We start from the raw sequence: 21,320 nt of genomic DNA on the forward strand, positions 1-21,320 counted from the left end.
ACGGGAGGGAGTGCCCACCCCCACAGAGCCACCGCCTCCCGTGGTTGGTTTAAGGCAGGTTCCCCAACGTGGGGGCCCACCGAGGGCTGGGTAAGCACCCGATAAGACCTTCAGGCTTCCCAGGCAGGGGTTCTGAGTCTGGAGGTACAACTGACGTCTAACGGTTTTCGTCGGAGAGCAGATGGGTCATTCACCAATGCCTGCAATGGACAGTGGCCATTTGCCAGCTCTGCCTTCCTGCGAATCTCCTGGAAGGGTCAGTGGTGATGGAGAGCGGGGAGAAGAGAGCCTGACCAGGGGGACAAGGAGCCCCGTGGCGCGGGGGGGGACACGAAGGTTCCCAGCTCTGTGCCTCCGAGCACACGACCCACAGGGTGTGGCTGCAGTGGAAGGTCCCCGCCGCGGCGTGGACGCATGCTGGTGCCTACCAGCACACATGTGCCCACGCGTCAGGGCACCTCCCCTGGGGGCCTCAGGAAGGGCACGGCACCGAGGGTTCCGGGCCTGCCTTGGGGAGAACTGCACCCTGTGCACTCCCTTCACGGTGTAGAAACATCGGCTTACAGGGGAACCGCTGAGCAGGAGCCTGGGCCAGGACACCCCTCTGCCTTCCTGGGGCCCGAAGACACTGCCCAGAAGAGGTCACCCACAGGCAGGCCGGAGGGGAGGCCATGCCGCAGATGGGGCAACAGCAGAGGGGCCCTGACTCCGGTCACACGCTCACCCTGACCCCGGTCACACCCTCAGCCCTGACCCTGGTCACGCTCTGAGCCCTGACCCTGGTCACGCTCTTAGCCCTGACCCTGGTCACGCTCTGAGCCCCGACTCTGGTCACACCCTGAGCCCTGATGCTGGTCACGCCCAGAACCCTGACCCCGGTCACACACCGGGCCCTGACCTGGAGGCTCCTGGTAGAACGGAGAGGTGGCTGGAGGCCTCTCGGCTGGCATCCTAGACAGAGCCCACCCAGACCCTGCCCGGGTCACATCCCTCCCCGACCTAGGTGGACAGCTGACACTTCGCAGCCGGCTTCAGCCTGGCTGCCCAGGGATCAGGCGGAAACCGCGGGAGGAGCGAACACCGGGGGCCACGGGTGTGTTCAGGAGGGAGGGCACAGGCGGGGCCCTCGGGTCCGAGGCCGAGGGGTTGGGCTGGTGTGGCTGCAGCAAAGGAACTGGGCTAGACCAGGAGGAGCCTAGGGTGTGTGCGGCCGGTGTCTGATCCGGTTAGCCACATCCAGCATCAGCGCCGAGCTGCAGCTGTGCGGTGTGGTGAAGTGTCAAATCAGACAAGCCCGGTCGCCGTCTCGGCTTCCCCAGCCCACGCTAGGTGACCCGCCCAGGACAGCTCCCGCCAAGGCCGGGAGCCCCGACCCTGTGTCCCGAGTACAGGCAGTGGTGGCGTGTGCCTGGAGGGCCACAGCGAGGACGCTACAACCCAGCAGGTGAAGTGGCCGACACGCACCCGGTGCTAAGGGTCACCGCGCACCTCGAACTCAGGCCCCGCCAGTCCCCGCCAGGGACACACAAGCGCCTCCAGCTCCCTGGAGCCCATCTCAAAGGAAAGTCCAGAGACCATAGAAAGGCGGTGGGGTGGGGGCGGGGGGAGTCCCCAGACAGAATTTCAACCACAGGAGAGAAGGGGGGAGGGGAGGGAAGGGAGAGGCGTCTCTGGCGGGAGGAAGAAGAGCAGAGGCAGAGTCTAGGAGGGACCAGGCTTGGGACCCTGTGGGAGAAGACGGAGGAGGTGGGTGGGGTTGCAGCGTGGCCCCAGTGAGTCTGGGCACCGCGGCCTTGACCGCCCGGCAAGAGGCCGAGGAACCTGTCAGCAACCCTCCCCACCCCACCCCAGCGTTCCCCGTAGCTGCTGTGGGCTTGGTGGAGGGTGTGACAGGGTCCCAGGCGGAGTACATCCTGTGGAGGCTGACGTGCAGGCACCCTCGGGGGTGCACGTGTGCACGTGCATACGCGCGTGAGTTTGCACGTATGTATGTGTGTGCAAGTTTGCACGTGTGTGCGGGCTTGTGAGTGGGCATGTGTGTGCGCGCGAGAGTGCACACGACTGTGTGCATGTGCGTGTGCATGTGTCTGGCACGTGTGTGTGCACGTGGGTGTGCACTGCGTATGTGAGTGTGCATGCGTGTGCGGGTTTGTGAGTGCATGTGTGCGCTGCGAGAGTGCACACGAGTGTGTGCGTGGGTGTGCACGTGGGTGTGCACTGTGTATGTGAGTGTGCACGCGTGTGCAGGTTTGTGAGTGCATGTGTGTGTGTACGAGAGTGCACACGAGTGTGTGCATGTGCATGTGTCTGGCACACGTGTGTGCATGTGAGTATATGGGGGGAGCAGTGGCTGGAGCCACACTTGAGTCCTGTCCGAGCCTTGGGCAAGGCCCTTCCCATCAACTTCCTGACCTGCGCTGGGGCCTCGTGAGCCCTGCCCGAGGGGCAGACCCTTTGGCCCCATTAGAGATCAAGGTGTGCCCGCCCCTCCAGTGGACACCAGGATTAGCGTCCCCAAGGCGACCCTGGCCCTTCCCCACCTCCAACCTCCGTCCAGGACCTTCTGTTGACCCGGCACCTTCCTGTCTTTGTCCCCTTAAGCCTCCGAGTCCACTGTGGCTGGTTGTCCAGGCGGCAGTCCGCCCCCATCACTGTGCCCCACGAGGGGGCGTCCCGGGGCACCCTGGTAGCATTTGAACCCAGAGCCACTAGACCCGGACTCTGCCCTGGAGATAGGCATGGGGACCCAAGGCAGAAAGGGTGCCGGGCAGAGGCAGGAATGGGGGAGGAAGGAGAAGATGGGGAGGCCCAGGTAAGGGAGTCACAAGGAGGTGAGGGCCCCCAAACGGCAGGGAGGGGTCATCAGGGGCAGGGAGGGGCCCCAGGCTGTGGGAGGTACGGGAGTGGGGAAGGGGACAGGGAGGGCGGGAGGAGTGGGGTGTCGGGTGGCGGTGGGAGGGGCCCCAGGGGGCGGGGGGTGGGTCTCCACCCCCAGCCGCCAACAGGAAACCCAATCGCACTAATCTGCTCGGCTGACCGGTCGGGTGGCTGCGCCGGTGTCTGCTGTCCCCGAGGGCAGGCCGAGGGTGAGGGAGCAGTGGCTGCGGCGTGAGGACTGGACCATGAGGGGGGCACGGCCGGTGCTGCTGGTGCTGGTGCTGGCGGCCTGCAGCGGCGAGCTCGGTGAGGGGTGCAGGCAGAGGGGCCCGAGCAGAGGTGAGGCGGGGCGGGGAGGGGGGCGAGTGCGGAGGGAAGGGCAGGGCCCTCAGCCCAAGCGAGGGAGATGTGGGTGCAGTACCAAAGGGTCTGCGCCCAGGGCTGGGACTGGCTGGGTGGGCTGGGGCGGCAGCAGAGGCCCCGGGTGCCAGCTGGGGACCTGCCTGTCACTGGGGGCCTCGGGCCGCAGAGGGCACCGTCAGAATCATGCTCCCTGGTTCCGGGGCCACGGTGGAGGCGGGCCTTGGGAGGCGTCTTGGGAAGACCAGGAAGGATCTGGGAGGTCCGAGAGACCAGCTAGGGGAGACACCCCAGCCCTCGGGGCCCCCACACCCAACCAGGAAAGGAGCTGGGCGGAGGGGAAACTGAGGTCAACCTGAAGACAGAGGGCCACATGGTGGGGGAGAGGGCCCCGCAGCCTCACTGGGCTGGGCGGCCAGGCCCAGCTGGGCTCCTGCAGTGGGACGGGACCCGGCAGAGGAGGGGAGGGCAGCACACCCGGGGGCCCCCCCCTGCCTGACCTGCCTGGCCCCTGGGGCCATGGCTCTCCCCGCCTCTGCTAAGCCGATCCCTGTGGATGCACGCAGCCCGCACCCCTCCTCACTTGTTCCCAAGGCCCCACTGCACCCCTCGGTCAGGTGCTGCTCTCTGCTGATGAGGACCCCGAGGGGGTGTCCTGCCGCACCAAGGCCCTCCCTGACCCCGCAGGCCCCCCCTCAACGCCTCCAGAGCTGCCTGGTCCCCACCTCAGCCCGCCTCCCCTGGGGGGGCACTTTGTCCCCAACCTCCTGCCCAAACCTCCTGAATCCTCCCAGAGTTTCGGTGGGCGGGCACCCCCCGGGTAGCGTCATCCCCCTTGAACCCGGGCCTCCAGGACAGAGGGCTGGGGAGGGGCAGGGCCTGCCTGACGAGTCCTTTGCCGCTTCTCACCCAGTGGGGGCCCTGAGATGCTACACCTGTCACGAGCCCACCAGTGTGTCCAGCTGTGTCACCATCGCCACCTGCGGTGTCAACGAAACCATGTGCAAGACCACCCTCTACTCCTTGGAGATAGGTCAGCGGGTGCTGGGCGGGGCAGGGCTGGGGTCCCAGGGTCAGAGCTGCCTCCCGGGTGTCACCCCTGGCCAGCTGTGGGGGCCCCGTGCACAGCGCGCAGCCACGGCCCCAGCCGTTTGCAAAAAGGGCTTTTGGTGGAAGGACTTCGCCCCCCCACCCCGCCCCTGCCACCCCTCTTTCCTTTAACGGAAACGCACCTTCAGCCTTGCTCGAGGCACCTGGAGAGGAACTGCCTCATCCAGCCGGGAATCCCCGTGTCAGCCGCTGTGTCCCTGGCACGTAGGACCCCCACGGTGGCGGAAGGAAAGAGGAGGGGGACTGAGGTGCAGCAGTGACCCCCACCCCCACCCCCACCCCCACCCCGGGTCACGGGGCCAGGCCTGGGGGCCCTGGGGTTCGGGAGCTGACCGGGCACCCAACGTGGCCCACAGTGTACCCCTTCCTGGGGGACTCCACGGTGACCAAGTCCTGCTCCAGCAAGTGCGTGCCCTCGGACGTGGACGGCATCGGCCAGACGCGGCCCGTGTCCTGCTGTAACAACGACCTGTGCAACGTGGGCGGGGCACCCGCCCTGGACGGCCGCCGCAGCCTGGCCTTCGTGCTGGCGCTCCTCCTGCTCTGGAGCTTTGGACCCTAGAGCCCTCGCCCCCCCCCCCCCCCCACACCCCTGCAAGCCAGCCCCAACCGCTCTTGAAGAAGCACCACCCCTGCACCGGGCGTCCTGTGTCTGCTTTTGGGTGCCCTGCCCACGGGGGGCCGGGGGGCCTACAGCTGCGTCTCCGGCTCCGTCAGCCTCGTCCTGTGTCCCCCGCGGTCCCTCCCCAGCCCCTCCCCTCCCCTCCCCTCCCGGTCTGCCTCTGGGCTGTCTCTAGGGGCCTCCTCTCCAAGTCCCATGACATGGTAAGCGAGGACGGTCACTAGGCCTGTGACACCCACGCAAACCCTGTGGGGGAGGAGGCCTGACTGGGGTGGGGCAGAGAGGGGGACCCCGCAGGCAGGGCAGCACCTGCCTGCCAGGGCTGGGTCACTGATGGCTTCTTGGAGGAGGGGCCCTTAAGGCCAGGCTTTGGATGACTGAGACATTGGTTGGGTAGAGGAGGGCAGGCCAGGCGGAAGGAAGCCCCGGGCAGGAAGAGTAACCTGGGATCGGGTATCAGTCCACGAAGCACCCACCGCCCGCTCACCTGGCCCCCAGGCAGGGCCCTTCCCTGCCCGTGCTGGCATGGTCCCCTATGTTGGGTGGCAGAGAGGGCCACCAGGCACGTTCTGCCTTCTCCAGGCTCGCCAGGCCCCGCTCCCTGGGTGCCCAGGGTGGCCCAACTCCAATGCGGAGGGGACCTTCATTCCGCCGTGGCCTCGGGCCAGCACAGAATCCTCCAGACATCTTCCCAGGAGTCACCTGTCCGCCAGGCCTCTGGTCCCCAGGGACCCCCAGGCCTGCACCTGTGTTGGGACTCGATGCTCTCACGTACACACACACGTTTGTGCGCACACGTGTGGTCCTGGGGCACACACGGCAAGGGCCCCGTGCCTGAGGAAGGCAGGCCCCAGTGCTGACCTGCCCCCAGGGACACCTGAGGGAGGTGAGAAGGGGAGGGGAGGGCCCTCAGTCACCGGTTCCACTGGCCTCTCCTGGGCCCCTGGTGACCTGGCTCAGTCCTGCGAGGGGACACAGCACCAGCGTCCCGCCACGCTGAGATGGGGCCGGGAAGGCCTCCGTCTAGTGTGCCAGCGCGCTCCCCGCGGGCCCGTGGCCCCGAGCCCAGAGAGCCCTCACAAGCAGCCATCACCCCTCCCGGGGCTTCCTGCTCTTGGATGGGGGACGGCAGCAGCCAGGACCTGAAGCAGGTCTGTCCTGGGGTGAAGGACACCCCGGGCCTCTGAGAGAGGAGACGCAGGGCCTGAAGGCCCCAAATCCCCAGGACCCCAGGACTCCCAGACCTCTGCTTCTTGTGATATGACATGCAGTCTCAGGGGCTCTGTGGTCCTGAGCCAGCTCCTGGGGGACAGGACGCCCAAAGCCCAGCAAGCCCCACCCAAGTGGCCAGCACAGACTGGCCACGTAGCATGACCACCATCCTCCAGAGAGCCCAGGCAGACTCCAGGAACAGCAGGGAACTCGGAGGTCAAGAACGGCCAAGAGCTGACCAGATGCCTCCCTTTGGGGGTTAACTCTGAGCTCCGACTTTGTCACGAAGGAGGCGCTGTCCACATCTATTCAACACACCCCTCACCTGGCTTTTCTCGCGTGTCTCACAAAAGTAAGGAGAGTGGTGGGGACTTGAGACTTACAGCCTGGGCTGAGACTCGATACACACACACACACACACACACACACACGCACACGTGTGCACGCACACACACAGCCTTCCAGCCAAACACGGGAAAGCTGTGCGCCCCTGTCCTGGCTGTGCCCCACCTCCCTCTCCCGCCTCTGCGGACAGCAGAGCACCCTCTCTGCCATCCACATCTCCCAGGCTTTCCCTGCCTGGGCAGGGGCTCTGCCATGCCACATCCACCACCACTCCCTCGTCTTTACGGCTGCCCTCGAGGCCGACGACGCTCCGCCTGGTTTACAGGTGAAAGAAAGGGGGTCAGAGGGGCTTATGGTCACACAGGTGGAGCCGGGACCCACTCGAGCTGCCAGGCTCCACGCCAGACACTCCCTGGCTCCTCTCGCAACATCCTGGGCGCGACTGTGGACCAAGCCCTGGGGAAGGGCTGCCCCTGCTGCTGCCTGTGCCTGCACCTGCCAAGTGTGGCCCAATTGGTGGTTTGCAGCAACCGTGGTCTCTTCCTTCCAAGTAACGCCCTCCCTTTGTTTCCTCGGCCACAAGGCCAGCTCATGCCTGCCCTCGAAACTGCCCTGGGTCCTTGGGCCCATCCTACAAACAGGAATGCAAAGTACAGCGGGGCAAGGGAGTCACCCCAAGGCCACACACGGAGTCAGCAGCAAATCCAAGACCAAAACCCGGGCCTCCTGAGTGCCAGCCAAAGCTCCTCCCAGCATGCTGTCCCTTCTGGAGACTGGGATGTAACTCCGTACCCTACAGTAGGGCCCACCCACCCTCCACCACTCTGCCTGCTACACAGTCACACTCCTTCATCTGCCGGGTACTCCCCCATCTACTCACCTCCTGCCTCCCCCCATCGCCCTCCCTCCACTCACGCACTGCCTTCTACCCATCCACTCCTTCAAACATCGCCCACCCCCCCACCCATTCACTCATCCGTCTACACATCCACCCATCCATCCATCTACCCACCCATCTACTCACCCATCCATCCACCTGCCCATTCACTCATCCGTCTACACATCCACCCATCCATCCATCTACCCACCCATCTACTCATCCATCCATCCACCTGCCCATTCACTCATCCGTCTACACATCCACCCATCCATCCATCTACCCTCCCATCTACTCACCCATCCATCCACACATCCACCCACCCATCTACTCACCCATCCATCCACTCACCTACTGCCCTCCCCTATCTCCCTCACTCCATTCACACATTGTCCTCTACCCATCCACTCCTTCATTTTTTTTTTTAATATTTAAGTTTTGTGCACTTTTAGGTATGTATATTTCAATTTTTTTTTCCCAACGTTTATTTATTTTTGGGACAGAGAGAGACAGAGCATGAACGGGGGAGGGGCAGAGAGAGAGGGAGACACAGAATTGGAAACAGGCTCCAGACTCTGAGCCATCAGCCCAGAGCCTGACGCGGGGCTCGAACTCACGGACCGCGAGATCGTGACCTGGCTGAAGTCGGACGCTTAACCGACTGCGCCACCCAGGCGCCCCCCCATCCACTCCTTCAAACATCACCCACCCATCCATCTATCTACACATCCACCCATCCATCCATCTACCCACCCATCTCCTCATCCATCCATCCACCTGCCCATTCACTCATCCGTCTACACATCCACCCATCCATCCATCTACCCACCCATCTACTCATCCATCCATCTACTTATCCATCCACTCATCTGTCTACACATCCATCCATCCATCGACTCACTCAACCATCTACACATCCACCCACCCACCCATCCATCTACCCACCCATCCATCCACCTGTCCATCCACTCATCCGCCTACACATCCATCCATCCATCCATCCACTCACTCAACCATCTACACATCCACCCACCCACCCACCCGTCTACCCAGCCATCTATTCACCCATCCATCCACCTGTCCATCCATCCATCAGGTCCTCAGAGGACTGAGAAACCAGAGAGGCTGGAACACCAGGAAGACCTATGGACGAGGCAGCTCAGTGGGCCTTAGAGCATATGGAAGATATGGGGCTGGGATTGGGAGACCAGAGAGGGTGCCCGCCGAGAGGCCGAGCACAGGCAAAGGAGTGGGTATGGGAAGATTTGCGGTGGGGAGTGGGCAGTGAAGGAGGCTGGCAGGCCAAGCGGGGGCGGGGGCGCTGAGGGGTGGGCAGAGCCCTGCTGTCTGGGGCCTAAAACTGAGGGAAGCCCAGGCTAGGTCTAAAGGTCATTTGCAGGGAAGGGGCTGGCAGTGATTGAGGGGCCTCTCTGGAGCCCCACACCCATCAGCCCTGGGAGGAGCCTGGGGGGCCCAGACCATCCGACCTGACACGGTCCCTACACCTTACCAGGCAGGCACTCACCCTCCTCTGCACGCGGCCTGACTCCCCACTCCCTCCGGACCTCTGGTCTGGTGGGCACCTACGCCAGGGAGAGGGACACCTGGGTGTAAAGGACACTGGCCTTGGCCCTGGTTGGGCGTGACATACACCTGAGTCTGGACCACAGGGGGCTCAGCACCTGTGTGGTGCTTGTGGGCCAGCACCAGGTGGCTAGAGCAAAGAGGGGTCCCGGTCCCCACGGCCTGTGAATGATTGGCCCGCCCACCCGCTGTGCTGCCTCCCACCTCCGCCCTGTCCCGCACCACCCTGCTGACTCACACACTCCCGCCACCACCTGGCAGGAACCACAGAGAGGGCAGGGTATAAGTGCCCACGGAGGCGGCCGCTCCCCGCTGCCGAGCACGGCAGATGGGGCGGATGGCCCGGTGCGGGGCTCTGCTCCAGCTTCTGCTGCTGCTTGCAGCTTCCTGCCTGCACGCTGGTGAGTGGGTGCCTCCTCTGCGGGGAGGGGGGCCTCCGACACCCCCCACTGGGCTCATCTCCCTCCCCCTAAATGAGCCTCCTGGATCCTAGAGCTTTCGCTCGGGACGGGCTTCGAAGCCCTACTCTCCGGGCGGGAAAACTAAGGCACAACAGAGGAGTGCAGCATTCAAGTCCACGGGTCGGAGCCCCGGGCCTTGCAGGGTCGCGGCGAGGCGAGCTGCGTCCCCCAACAGGGATGGCGAGGGAGACACGCCAGGGGGCACCTGGGGTACGGCCCAGGGGTTAGGCCATACGTGGCCTCCTCCATGATGGGTCTCAAGGCCAGGCGACGACGTCTGCTCCATCCCTCGCCCAGGTGAGGCCTTCAGATGCTTTACATGTGAGCAGCCCACGGCCATTCCTTTGTGCAAGAACATTACTCGCTGCAAGCCGGAGGCCACGGCCTGTATGACTACGCTGGTGCTGATGGAGGCCGGTGAGTCTGGCCCCCAACAGGCCGGGGGGCCGCAGCGGTCACCTTCCCCCAGAAGGCCCTCAGGACTGGGGGTGGGGCCCCGAGGCGGAGCCCCCACGGCCTGCCTCTGTGGTGCCGCACGAGGGCGGCCTCGGCCCCGGGGCCCCAGGCTCCCACCTCAGGGCCGGGACAGGAGCACGGACGGCTTCCAGGCCCAGCCATCAGTTTGGGGGCCGCAGGGTCAAGGGCGTGGAGGTCGGGGCAGCCGGGGAGGGCACCGGGCCGTGGCGGAGCAGGCGCTGACACCTGCCCGCCCTGGCAGAGTACCCCTTCAACCAGATGCCCCTGGTGACCCGGTCCTGCTCCAACTCCTGCTTTGCCACCGACCCCGACAGCATGGGGAGCACCCGCGCTGTCTACTGCTGTTTCCGCGATCTGTGCAACTCCGTGCAGGCCACCAGGCTCGGTGTCAGGGCCCTGGCCCCGCTGGGGGCCCCACGCCTTCCCTGAAGGGCCTGCCACCACCAGAGGCCACCCGTAGCCGCACGCTTCCAGAAGCTTCCGGTTAATCATGGGACTCAAGGGGTGAGAGCCTTGCCAGGGGCCTCCCTGCCCGCCACCCCCCACACTTGCAGAAAATAAACAAAGTCAGGGCAGAAACGACCTCTTTCCTTCCCGGGTGCCGAGAGCCCCCGGAGCTGGCCTACGGGGGAGCTGAGCTGAGTCGGGCCCATTCTGGGCACCTGGACCTTTTCTCATCCAGGGCCGTTTGGCCTCATTTCACAGAAGGGGAAACGGAGGCTTGGGAGGAGAAACGCATCCTGGGCCGGCCTTCCTGCAAACCAGTCCCACGGCCCCGGAGACCAGGACAGGCTCCCTAGCCCAAGGCAGATCTGTCCCCACCCCCAGAACCTCCCCCGAGACCCTGGGGGGCATCGCCCCCACCCCTGCCCCCTGGGTGGAAGGGAAGCTGAGGTCAAGGGTGGGTACGTCTCGCTCCACATGTTCGGCACGGGGGTGCTGCAGCCGCAGCAGGGGATGCTGGGCAGAGGGCACAGGGGGGCACAGGCTGCCTGCCCGATCGGTCCAGGCCTTCTGAAGTGCACGTGGGGTGCCTCTGGGCCAGCTGACGCCCACACACCTCCACGCGCTTCAGTCACCCCGCCCCCCGACATTGGGTGTACCATGACCTTGGCCCCGGGGGACAGCTTGAGTGAGAGACCATGCCCATGGAGCACTGAAGACGTGCCAGCTCATCCCAGACACCCAGGGCCAGTGCTGGGCTCCCTGCCACGCCCCCAGCCAGCCAGCCGGGCAGCAGCAGCCTCGGCCGCCGCCGAACCTCAGACCCCTGCTTCCCCCTCCTGAGGCCTGCCCCCAACCCGCGGGCCACGGCCTGGCTCGGCAGCACTGTGCGGAGGTGGAGGCAGGAGACACATCCAGTACACTGCACATCGGCAGCCTTGGGGCCTGAATGACCCCAGGGCGTCACTGCCCCTCTCCAGGCTCCAATTCCCCTCTCTGCCCTCTGGCTTGGGCACTTTCCAGACTCCGCATTATGGCCAGGCTTCCAGAGAGTCTCTACCAGGCCCGGGATTTGGAGGCAAGGGGCCCGGACCCCTCGGGGACCACGGGGACAAAGCGAGACATCACTACAGCCTTTTCTTGGCCTCAGCTTCCAGTGGGGCAGCAGGGATACAGCTTCTGAGCTCTTCAAGGTGCGGGGAGGGTGGGGGGTGAGCCTGCGCACCCGGCTCCACAGCCACCCCACCCCTGGAGGAAGCAGGTGGCTGGCCAGGTGCACCCACGGGGTCCTCACACAGTGCCAGCCTGGCAAACAGAGGGCACCCCTGCCCCATCACCACCTAAGCACGGGGCTACCCTGCCCTCCCCTGGCGGGAGCTGCCAAATGACCTGAGCCCAAGGAAAGCCCTTGCTCTGTCTGTAGCCCTGAGGACACCTGAGGTCAGATCTGCACATCCCTGTGTCCCGCCCCGGACCCCCAGGAGCTGGGGAGGCCACAGGTGGGGCCCCGGGAGGGCTGGCCCTGGGGTGGCCGCACCAGCTGCTGACACTTGGGGCCTGAGGATTGAGGAGGTGGTGTGTGGGGTCACAAAGAACGCAGAAAGAGGAGAGATACCCCCCCCAAGGTCACCCAGTTCCTAGGTGGGGAGGGTGGGGCAGCCCAAGCCCCACCTTGGCCAGCCCTGTGCCCTGGACGCGTGTCCCCTGGTCAGCAAGGACCCCTCTGTGGTCAGACCTTCTCCAAACAGAAAGAGCGAGAGGGAGCCTCCCCTCCCCTCTGCCCCCATCTGGCTGGGGTGTATCTCCCTTGAGCGGACAAAGAAACTACCGCGCCCCCGGGACACAGGGACGTCCAGCCCAGATGCCCCACCACCTTGAACATCTCACACAGACACACAGACCCGTCCTGCCTCCCCAGCCCCTGCCCTGCCCCGGGATGCCAGCTGGCAACTCACCACCACCGGATGGACCTGCTGGGACCCAGACCCACTGTGCACAGCTTCCCGTCCACAGTCCCCGTGGGGAATCTGTCCTGACACCTGTATGGACCCCCCCAAGTTCCTCTGCCCCAGGATGTCCCCGGCCCTTCACTCCCTGCAGAAGCCCAAACACCCTCGCGGGCTGCAGGCCGGCTGCTCAAGCAGGTGGGAGGCCCGGCCTCGCCAGCCACATGATCTCAGCCGGGCCGCATCACTCCCCCATCTCCAAATGCCGTGTTGCAAACCCAACTTTTCCAAATACCTGTTCTTTTCTGGGCCCCCGGACGGGGGCCCTCCTGAGCAAGTGGTCAGAGCACAACGTGGCCCATGCCATCACTCAACTGTCTTCTATCCCGGTGGCCACACTTCCTGTCCTCTTTGAGGGGCTTGCAGAAGGGCCCCTGTACTGTCCCACCCATTAAGGTCCACTGACCTTCTGCCCCACCTGCTGTCCCACTTCCCCGCCCCAGCAACCCGAGTCTGAGGCCTAGCCTCCCAAACTCTGGAGGATCACGGACTGGACCCTGGGACCAAACCAGAAATCTGCACCAGCCATCCGCAGACTGGGACACGGGACAGCAAACCCCAAGAGCCGGGGACAAGGAGAGCACCAGGGTCTGCAGGGGGAATGGGGCAAATCCTTCCTGGCCTCAGTTCCATGCTCTGTGCAAGAGGGGCCAGTCCTGCCCTGCCCACCTAGTCCTTAAGTTCGTGGGACCCCGAGAAGCCTAGCCAGCCCTCACACCAGAAAACACCTGTGGGGGCCCGCTGCTTCCCTGGGGGGTGGGGGCTTCAGAAATGAGGTCTTCCCCCAGCACACTGACATTAAAAACCCTTTAATCTTGGGGTTTCTTTAAATAAAACAGAAACATTGCAGCTTTCCCGTTGCAGCTGTAAGGCAGAGATCAGCGTGGGGGGCAGGCAAGGAATCGGGGGGCATCCTTGCGCTCCTGGCTCCAGCTGGCGGCGGGGTTCCGGGACAGGGTGGAAGGAGGCAGCTCTGGGGCCCCGGCAGCTCTGACCTACACCATGGGGCCCCAGACTGGCTTCACCCACAGGGTGGGGCCGAACTCCCACCCCCCACAGCCCACGCGCCAAGGGTCCTGGGCCTCCCACTTCTCCCGTCACCTCCACCCTGAGGGCAGAGCTATGTCAGGGCATCTGAGTCACCCCCATCCCGTGCCCAGCACAGTATGGGGGAGGGGGACATCAGTAATGGGCGGAGGGGGAGGCCTGAGCGGGCTGGGGCGGTGGGGGGGGCGGGGGCGGTGCTGGGCCTACAGGGCTGGTCGTGGACCGCTCCAGCTGGGAGACGTGGGCCTGGCGGGTCCATCCCGCACCCTCTGGCCCTGGCAGGCAGGGACCGGCAGGCAAGCGCCCCGACATTGAGGCTGGTGGGCAGGGTGTGGTGGTCATTGGTCCTTGACGACATCACTGAGGCCGCTCTCAGCCCTGAGCAGCTGGCTGCTGGCCTCGTTGTAGGCAATCCAGTGCCGTAGGTCCTCTGGCAGCTCAGGGGGCTCCACCTGCAGGGCGACAGGGGGACATTCCCGTGGCCCCGCTGTCCGGGGGACAAGCAGGGGTGCAGGGAGGGGTGACATTCCCACGGCCCCACTGCCCCAGGGACGAGGAGGGGCGCAGGGAGGGGTGACATTCCCACGGCCCCACTGCCCCGGGAACGAGCAGGGGTGCAGGGAGGGGTGGCCAGCCAGGGCATGGCCTTCACACCTCTGGGCCTCTGCTCACGCTGTTCCCCCTGGAACGTGTCCTCCGCCTCCCCTTACAGGTGGCCCTCCCTGAGGCCCCCAGTGCCATTCATCCTCCTGTCTCGAGACACCATCCTCCTTCCTCAGGCCTGTCTCCCCAACAGGGCCACACCGGAGCCGTCCGTGTGTTCCCAGAACCCAGGCAAAGCCCTCTGAGGCCAGCTGGCTGGAGAGGGGTGACGGGTGACCTGGAGCAGCCAGAGGCCTCAGGAGTCTGGAGCAGGGGAGTGGAAGGGTGGCTGTCAGCCACCCTCTGCTGGGAAAGTGCTGGACGGGGGCTGCCGTGAACCTCTCTTCTCCAGCGTACCACGAGAAGCTGGACCAGAAGCTCTGGGCCCACTGCTGCGATCCCCCCGCCCCCCCTCCACTCCCATGCAGCCAGCCATCATGGGGAGGCAAGAGGCTGCCGGGCCAGGCCTGAGAGGTCACAGGTCTCGGGGGTGGGCCTGGGGTGTTCCCAGGGGAAAGGGGACAAGTAGAGTGGCAGCCCTGGCCTCCCCCGGAGTGAGGGGAGCTCTGCTCAATGTCCAGGCTTTTGGGATCACTCTCCTCCCAGCCAGCGGTGGTGAAACCGGACTTGGAGCATTTCAGCCCAGACACTGGGCTCAGACTGACCCGTGTAGGCTCTGCCTGGGGCCCACCTCACCTAGCCTAGGCACCTGGGTTCCTCCTGGCCATGCCCTGGCCCTCCCATCTGTGGCTGGGCATCCTCGGGCACACCTGCTGAGCCTCGCTATCGGCTCCCTTGGAAGTCACTTCCAGCCCCCACCGGCCACCCGGCACCCTCTGTTGTAGGAGAGACTCCCTCTTTTAGTCCCAACTCTCAGTCCCTCGACTTAAAGCCTTCGTGACCAGAGACTCCCCACGCCGGCCTCCTTACATGTGAAAGGGCGTACGGAGCATCTCTGTCCCTATGGGGTGGGGGATACCCAGGACCTTTGGGGGGTGTCCAGAGACAGAAAACCAGGGAGCTATGCCCATGGCCTCTGTGAGCCTCAGTTTCCCCACCTCCGGTATGGGGGAAAGACCACGCTCTCACGATTAACATGAGACCGTGTCCCCCCTTGTTCAGGAGGCACCTGTTCAAAGCCAGAGAGGGCAGCACCCTCGTTTAGAGCACCCAGGGGTTGGGGCAGGCCCTGGCTTTGGCACGGAAGCTCCTGAGGCAAGTTTTCGGGACGCCGCCTCAGGCCAGAGCCTGCCCTGGAAACCATTCCGGTGGTGGCGCGCTGCCGTCCCCAGGGCTGCCGTCCCCAGGGCCCCGTTGCCACGCCGCGGTAGCCAGGCTGGGCTGTGCTGGAAGGAGCAGGCCCTGGGGAGGTCCTTTAGCCCCACACGGGCACTGCGGCCCTCTCGCCAACTGGAAAAGGCAGAAGGGCTTGCAGCTCTGTGAGTTCAGTCCCCCAACCCCAAACCCAGGTGGTGGTGACCCAAGCCCTCAGCTCCAAGCTGTGTGCAAAGGGCGGGGGAGGGGGTGTCCTCGGGTCCTTGGGAACTCCAAGTAACCTCTCACAGACACCATCCCGCCTGTTGAGAACCAAGGACCAGAGAAGGTGGCTACACACTCTGAGCCACACAGCAGCATCAGGACTTAGATCCCCGGGAGAGGCCTGGTCAGGGCTTCCCTGTTGACGGAAAAGCGGGGGGGGGGGGGGGGGGGGGGGGGGGGGGGGGCGGGTACGCATGGGGTGACATGGAGTCCTGAGAGGCGAGCTTAAGAAGTGGCAGGCGGGGAGCACGCTAAGAACGTGTATGAGGAGTGGATTCAGGGACCCTGGGAGAGCTCCCAGGGAGAATGGCCATCAGTGAAGTGAGGCCCTGGGTCCAAAAGTAAGGGCTGGAGTGTGGCACTCAGCGGGACAGGAGCACCCTAAGGGGGTGGCCTTCCCTAGAGGAGGAGGCAGGGACCAGGAACCCTCAGGGCCCCGCGGAGGGTGTGCACCCGGGCCCGGGGAGGGGGGAAGAAGGTGCTCACCCTGTGTTTGCACAGGTGCTGCACGACGCGCTCCGGCGAGGTGCCCAGCACATGCTGGCGGGAGCGCAGGAGCGCGCACACGAAGCCATCGCGCAGGCTGATGAAGCGCGCCTCCAGGTAAAACGCTCGGTCGTCCCAGCCCAGCAGGCGGGTGCGCACCTCGAAGGGCTCGAACAGGCGCAGCGAGCGGCGATAGCGCGCGCACGAGGCGGCCAGCACAGCGCGGGCCCCGAGCGCGCGCAGCGCCCCCAGCACCCCGCACCGGGTCAGGTGCGCGGCGCGCGCCACGTCGGCCTCGCGCAAGTAGCGCGCGTTGTTCATGTGCAGCAGCAGGTCCAAGTCCGAGGGCAGCACGCGGCCCGCGTAGCGTTGCTCGGCCAGCAGGTCGCGGACGCGCGGCTGCAGCAGGCGCGCGCGCAACACGGCGAACGGCACGCGCACCAGGTACCAACCGTCCAGCAGCGCGAAGTAGACGAGCGCCAGGACCAGCGGCGCCACGAGCAGCCCCAGCATCGCGGCGGCAGGCGCGGGGTGCGGCGGAACCCGCGGCGCCGGTGCCGACCGGGGCGCGCTGCGCTGGAGTCCGCCGCGCCGGTGCCCGCGCCCCGCCTCGCCCGCTCGCCGGAACCGGCGAGAGCCGAGCTACCGGAGCGAACCACCTCGCGAAGCCGGCTGGGGAGGGACGCGCCGGAGGCGGCTGGTGCCGCAGGCCAGGGCCCCGCCCTCCCCGCGCCAGCATCCCCCCCCCCCCGGCGCCCTCAGTGGTCCGTCCCCCACCAAGTCCGCGCGCCTCCCGCCCCGCTTTCGCTTTCGCTGCGCGCCGCTCCACAGCGGCATCTGGCGGTCGCGGCCCGCGATGCAGGCGCAGGAGAGGGCGAGCTGGGGCGTCTCGCCCCCCAGCTCGCTGCGAGCCCTCTTGTCTCTCCCCAGCCGTCGAAGATTCGGTCCCTGATCTGAGCAGAGGCAAAGGCTCCAGTACCTCCCGGCCCAAGTTGCAGGACTTTGCAAAAGAAGTGGACGCAGCCGTCCGCAGCGGCACTGCTTCAAGACTGTCCTGGAAACCGACCCTCCCTCCGACGCTCCAAAACATCCGCTCTCCACCTTTGCAGGGCGCCCCAGCCCCAGCGCGCATGCGGCCGATTCAGGGCGCATCACACTCTGGCCCCTAAGCCTTTTCAGTCCCAGCTGGTAACCTCATTACCCCCACCAGCACCACTCCCACCCCCAGGGCCTTGGAATCTCAAACTCATTCCCAAGCATTCCCATCCTTGGCCCGTTCAGAAAGGGAGCATATAACGCCCGCAATGGGGGGAGAAGACTCTGCAAATGTAAAGGGCTCGACAGGGGCCTCATTAGGTGTCACGAGCACATGGGATGTGGACCCAGCAGTGTGCAGCAGGCACTCCAGCGTCCTCTCTGTCCCCTTCTCGGCAACACTGGGCAGGAAAGCCCGGAAGAGGTCCATCCAGCTTTCCAAAGCCCGCCCCCAGCTTGCCAGTGACCTGGGAGGCCACCTCCTTAAGTCCGCGCTGGGGCCCTGGAGAGGTGGAGGCGGCTCTGAGAACAGCACCCCCAGCGGCCACACCGAGAGGGCTTTGGTCCAGTCCACACCCGGCTGGGCTCCGGTCGACCGCCAGCGCCACAATGGCAGGTGGCTTCCCTTCCCTGGGGCACCATCGGGGCAGAATTCTTTGCATTTCTGGCTTTGCTTCTGGGGCCAGTAGTTGGGCAGAATGGGATCTGGGTTTTCCTGGGTCCTTGGATCTACTTGGATACTCCGGGGACAGGAAGTTCATTCTCAGGGCGGACCCAGCTGCCCCAGGAAAGCCTGGGGGTAGGAAAGGCCTTCCCCACGCATTGTTCAGCCTTGTCCCTGCCCTGGCTCAGCTCCACACCATCTGTCCCTGAGGCGGGACAGCTTCTCGGGATGAAGGTGTCCTTCGAGCCCCCTTGGCAGCTGCTCTGTGAATGCAGCCTGGTCACCCCCCTTGTCCCACCCCACAGCGGGGGCCTGCTTCTAGAAGCCTGTTCTGGAAATGTCAGTGAAGGTTGGTAAACAATAGAACGGGGGGGTGGGGGATGCTTACAAGACCCCTGCCCCCATCCTCTGACAGCCGGGGCTCCCTCTGCCAGGGACCCTCCCCTTCCATCTTCCCCTTCCCTGACCCCCAGACAGTCTAGATGCCCAGAACCCTGGTCTCACTGTGCCTTTACGCACGCTCGATTATGTCAGCAGGGACTGCCATCTCCCCGCTGGACCCCGAGGCCAGGAGGTCACTTTGATGGCCCAAACCCAGGGCCAGCACAATCGATGCTGGCCAGGGGCTCCCCAGGAACCAACTTCTTCTTAGCCGCCCACGTCTGGCTGCATCAGCACCAGATGCGGGCGTGCTGTGGTGGTCATGGCAGACTGTTGGGGGTCTAGGGCAGGTCAGGGACTCCTGGGCATCAGACCTGGAACCCCTCTGCTCTGGCTTCGTATCTGAGAGGCAAAGAGGGAGGAGGGGCTGGGAGACAGCTGACAAAGGTGGGGCCCCACTCCCCCGCTGCCAGAGGGTCTGACATGTGACCCCTGCGCCCCCTCCAGTAGAGCCCCTGCTGCACCCCAAGTCCAGCCAGGGAGGAGCAGGGCTCACAGAGCAGCACCCAGGCCGCTGACAGACACCGCGCCCTGCCCACCCAGTACTGTCTTTACAGACACCCGAGTGGTTGAGGGTGGAGACATCAGCAACCTGGTCTGGGGGCGTCAATCCCAGCCCGAGAGGGGCCAGGCAGACGGGCCTGGGACTTGCGTTCCGGGGAAGGGAGGGCTGCGCCAGACCACCTCCAGCCTGGGGCTGAGTGTGCTGCTAGGGTCAGAGATGACCGCTCAGGGAGCGCCCTTGGAGGCCTGACCTAGGTGACCGAGTGCACAGGGGAGGATGGCTAGGCGCCAGCTGTGTGGCCTCAGGTCAGTTCCTTCACGTCTCTGTGCCCTGCCTCACCGGGTGGTGGTGAGAATCGATGAGTGATTGCACGGGAGACCCATGAGAACGCACCTGGCCTCTGGTAACGGGGATGTGTGCTATATTATCTCCTACTGTGACAGCCGCAGAAGGCTCGGACAGTGTCCCTAACACGGAGAGTGCTCGGGAAATGGCACCTTTTTTTTTTTTTATGTTTTTTATCTAATTTTGAGAAAGAGAGAGAAAGAGACAGAGGGCAAGCAGGGGAGGGGCAGAGAGAGAGGGAGACACAGAATCCAAAGCAGGCTCCAGGCTCCGAGCTGTCGGCACAGAGCCCAACGCGGGGCTCGAACCCACGAACCGCGAGATCATGACCTGAGCGGAAGTCGGACGCTTAACCGACTGAGCCCCCCGGGCGCCCCTTGGGAAATGGCATCTTAAAAGCTAACGTAAGTCTGTCTGTCCAGGGGACCACCTCAGCCACAGGTGCAGCCGTGAGGGTCTCTGTTCCTTACTATGGAAAGATAACATGTTTAGAAAGCAGTTTGTCGGGGAGCGTGTGAAGCATGACCCGGGCACAGATTCACAGTGTGCATCTGCGCGTGTTTGCACGCGACGCGTCACGAAGACGGAAAACGGTGACCCACGTTATCCTAGGGTTTGGGGAGCCGAGTCTTGTACGCTCTTCTTTCTTGCCGTTCCCTAGTTTACGAAGATGAGGCGGTGTGGGGAGAGGGAGGTGGGGGTCCCGACCAGACCCTGCCGTGGGCCCGCAGCTGAGGGGCCCTGGGCCTCTGCAGGTGGACCCCCTGCCGTCCCCACCCAGGGGAGCAGGAGGAGGCCCCAACGCGCTGCGTGTGCGGAGGGACTCCTGCCCTTCCCTCTGTCCTGGAGAGAGGGAGGGGCAAGGCTGGCCCCCTCGGGCTCTCAGTTTGAGGCCACACGAACTTGGGAATGGCTCAGGAGGTCAGAGGAGTCCCCGGTCCGGGGAATGGAGGACCCAGCGAGGTCTCCCACTTCTCAGGGCCTGCCGTCCCTCTCCCCTCACCCTGGCCCAAATATTTCAAACCCAGAAGCCCGGGACAGGGTCTGGGGGTCTGGGGCACTGCCTCACTTCCCGGAGCCTCACCCCGGAGGAGGACCCCTGCCTGAGGGTGTGGCTGACATGTGGGTCGCCGTGGGCTCCCTTCCCTGCTCGGTGGACGGAGGCCTGTCCCTCCGGACTTCCAGGCCCTACCGTGGCCCCGGTCACACTGGTGTTTGAGATCCTCTCTGTGCTTTCTTTATTCCTTTTCGAGCTCCACCTGCTAACATGGCACATATTTCTGTATTTACCCTGTTCACCTGACCCCACCCCCCCCCCGTCCGGTAAGCTCGGTGAGCAGGGGTGTCTCTAGGGCATGGAGGGAGGTTGGGGAAAATGCATCCCAGCGTGGGAGACCGCTGATTCTGGCGTGTCTGGAACAGCGCCTGGAACGTAGTAGGCGCTCCACAACCACTGGCAGGACAGATGCACCAGTGTCCTCTACAGTCACCTGGCCAAGGTGGACAAGCCCAAACTCCAGCCCGGGCCAGACCCTCATGGGCCTGAAGCTCTGCCTGAGGAGCCCTGCCCCCGCCCCGACCCAGTTCTATGGTGCCCTCTCAGGAAACAAAGCCCCAGCCCTGGACCCTGGACCCTGGACCCTGGACCCTGGATCCTGGACCCTGGACCGGAGCCAAGCCAGGTCTATGTGCTGAGCGTGCCTGGGGCCCCAGAGGGGCGGGTGTGGGAGAGGCCAGAGCCTGCGCGGAGCCGGATCTGAGCTGGGCCCCGGAGGCGAGGAAGAAGCGGGGAGGACCAGCACTGGAGGTCACTTGGGACGTGCACAGGGAGACTCTGGGCCTCCGGCCTGGACTTGTTAGTCAGTGTGGCCCTGCCCCAGCCCACCCCAGAGCTCCAGAAGCCTGGCTCTAATCCTGCCTCACCCACCACTCAGTAGGGATCTTGGCCAGAAGCGCCCCCCTGTGCAGGTTCCCGCCCTGGCTCCGCTCACACAGCCCACCCCACGTGGCCGACAGGTCCTGGCGCTGGAGCCCCAGGGGCAGGGAGGCAGCCCCTGTGTTTCCCAAGGGGCTTTCTCAGGAATTGAAAAGGTGAGGCGGGGACCCTAGGCTCACAAGCACTGTGAAAGGAACCCCGCTCCCGGACAGGAGGGACCTGAGGTCAGGAGGCAGGGGGCAGCTTCGCTGGGGACCCTTTTGCATAGTTTGAATTTTTCACCGTGGGTGTGGAGAACTTACAGC

The 21,320-nt window shown here is 64.9% G+C and overlaps 3 protein-coding genes across 3 annotated transcripts; 2 read left to right on the forward strand and 1 right to left on the reverse strand.

Moving 5' to 3' along the window:
- Positions 1 to 3,009: 3,009 nt before the first annotated feature.
- On the forward strand, positions 3,010 to 4,984 carry LYPD2 (LY6/PLAUR domain containing 2). The gene is made up of 3 exons (XM_045455793.1): positions 3,010 to 3,183; positions 4,151 to 4,270; positions 4,704 to 4,984. The coding sequence occupies exons 1-3, from the start codon at positions 3,123 to 3,125 to the stop codon at positions 4,907 to 4,909; spliced, it is 387 nt and encodes a 128-aa protein (XP_045311749.1). The 5' UTR covers positions 3,010 to 3,122; the 3' UTR covers positions 4,910 to 4,984.
- A 4,279-nt stretch (positions 4,985 to 9,263) lies between these two features.
- Positions 9,264 to 10,504, forward strand: SLURP1 (secreted LY6/PLAUR domain containing 1). The gene is made up of 3 exons (XM_045455794.1): positions 9,264 to 9,388; positions 9,746 to 9,865; positions 10,167 to 10,504. The coding sequence occupies exons 1-3, from the start codon at positions 9,316 to 9,318 to the stop codon at positions 10,352 to 10,354; spliced, it is 381 nt and encodes a 126-aa protein (XP_045311750.1). The 5' UTR covers positions 9,264 to 9,315; the 3' UTR covers positions 10,355 to 10,504.
- A 2,664-nt stretch (positions 10,505 to 13,168) lies between these two features.
- Positions 13,169 to 16,772, reverse strand: THEM6 (thioesterase superfamily member 6). Its single transcript, XM_045453458.1, has 2 exons — positions 16,090 to 16,772; positions 13,169 to 13,874 (listed from the first exon to the last, which is right to left on the reverse strand). The coding sequence occupies exons 1-2, from the start codon at positions 16,600 to 16,602 to the stop codon at positions 13,761 to 13,763; spliced, it is 627 nt and encodes a 208-aa protein (XP_045309414.1). The 5' UTR covers positions 16,603 to 16,772; the 3' UTR covers positions 13,169 to 13,760.
- Between the last annotated feature and the right edge of the window lie 4,548 nt (positions 16,773 to 21,320).

The sequence above is a fragment of the Leopardus geoffroyi genome, chromosome C3 (assembly GCF_018350155.1).
Source record: "Leopardus geoffroyi isolate Oge1 chromosome C3, O.geoffroyi_Oge1_pat1.0, whole genome shotgun sequence".
NCBI lineage: Eukaryota > Metazoa > Chordata > Mammalia > Carnivora > Felidae > Leopardus > Leopardus geoffroyi.

Coding starts and splice junctions, on each gene's coding strand:
- LYPD2 (XM_045455793.1), top strand. CDS start 3,123: ATGAGGGGGGCACGGCCGGTGCTGCTGGTGCTGGTGCTGGCGGCCTGC. Junction 3,184..4,150: donor GGCCTGCAGCGGCGAGCTCG/GTGAGGGGTGCA, acceptor CTTCTCACCCAG/TGGGGGCCCTGAGATGCTAC. Junction 4,271..4,703: donor CCTCTACTCCTTGGAGATAG/GTCAGCGGGTGC, acceptor CGTGGCCCACAG/TGTACCCCTTCCTGGGGGAC.
- THEM6 (XM_045453458.1), bottom strand. CDS start 16,602: ATGCTGGGGCTGCTCGTGGCGCCGCTGGTCCTGGCGCTCGTCTACTTC. Junction 13,875..16,089: donor AGCACCTGTGCAAACACAGG/GTGAGCACCTTC, acceptor GTCGCCCTGCAG/GTGGAGCCCCCTGAGCTGCC.
- SLURP1 (XM_045455794.1), top strand. CDS start 9,316: ATGGGGCGGATGGCCCGGTGCGGGGCTCTGCTCCAGCTTCTGCTGCTG. Junction 9,389..9,745: donor AGCTTCCTGCCTGCACGCTG/GTGAGTGGGTGC, acceptor TCCCTCGCCCAG/GTGAGGCCTTCAGATGCTTT. Junction 9,866..10,166: donor GCTGGTGCTGATGGAGGCCG/GTGAGTCTGGCC, acceptor CCGCCCTGGCAG/AGTACCCCTTCAACCAGATG.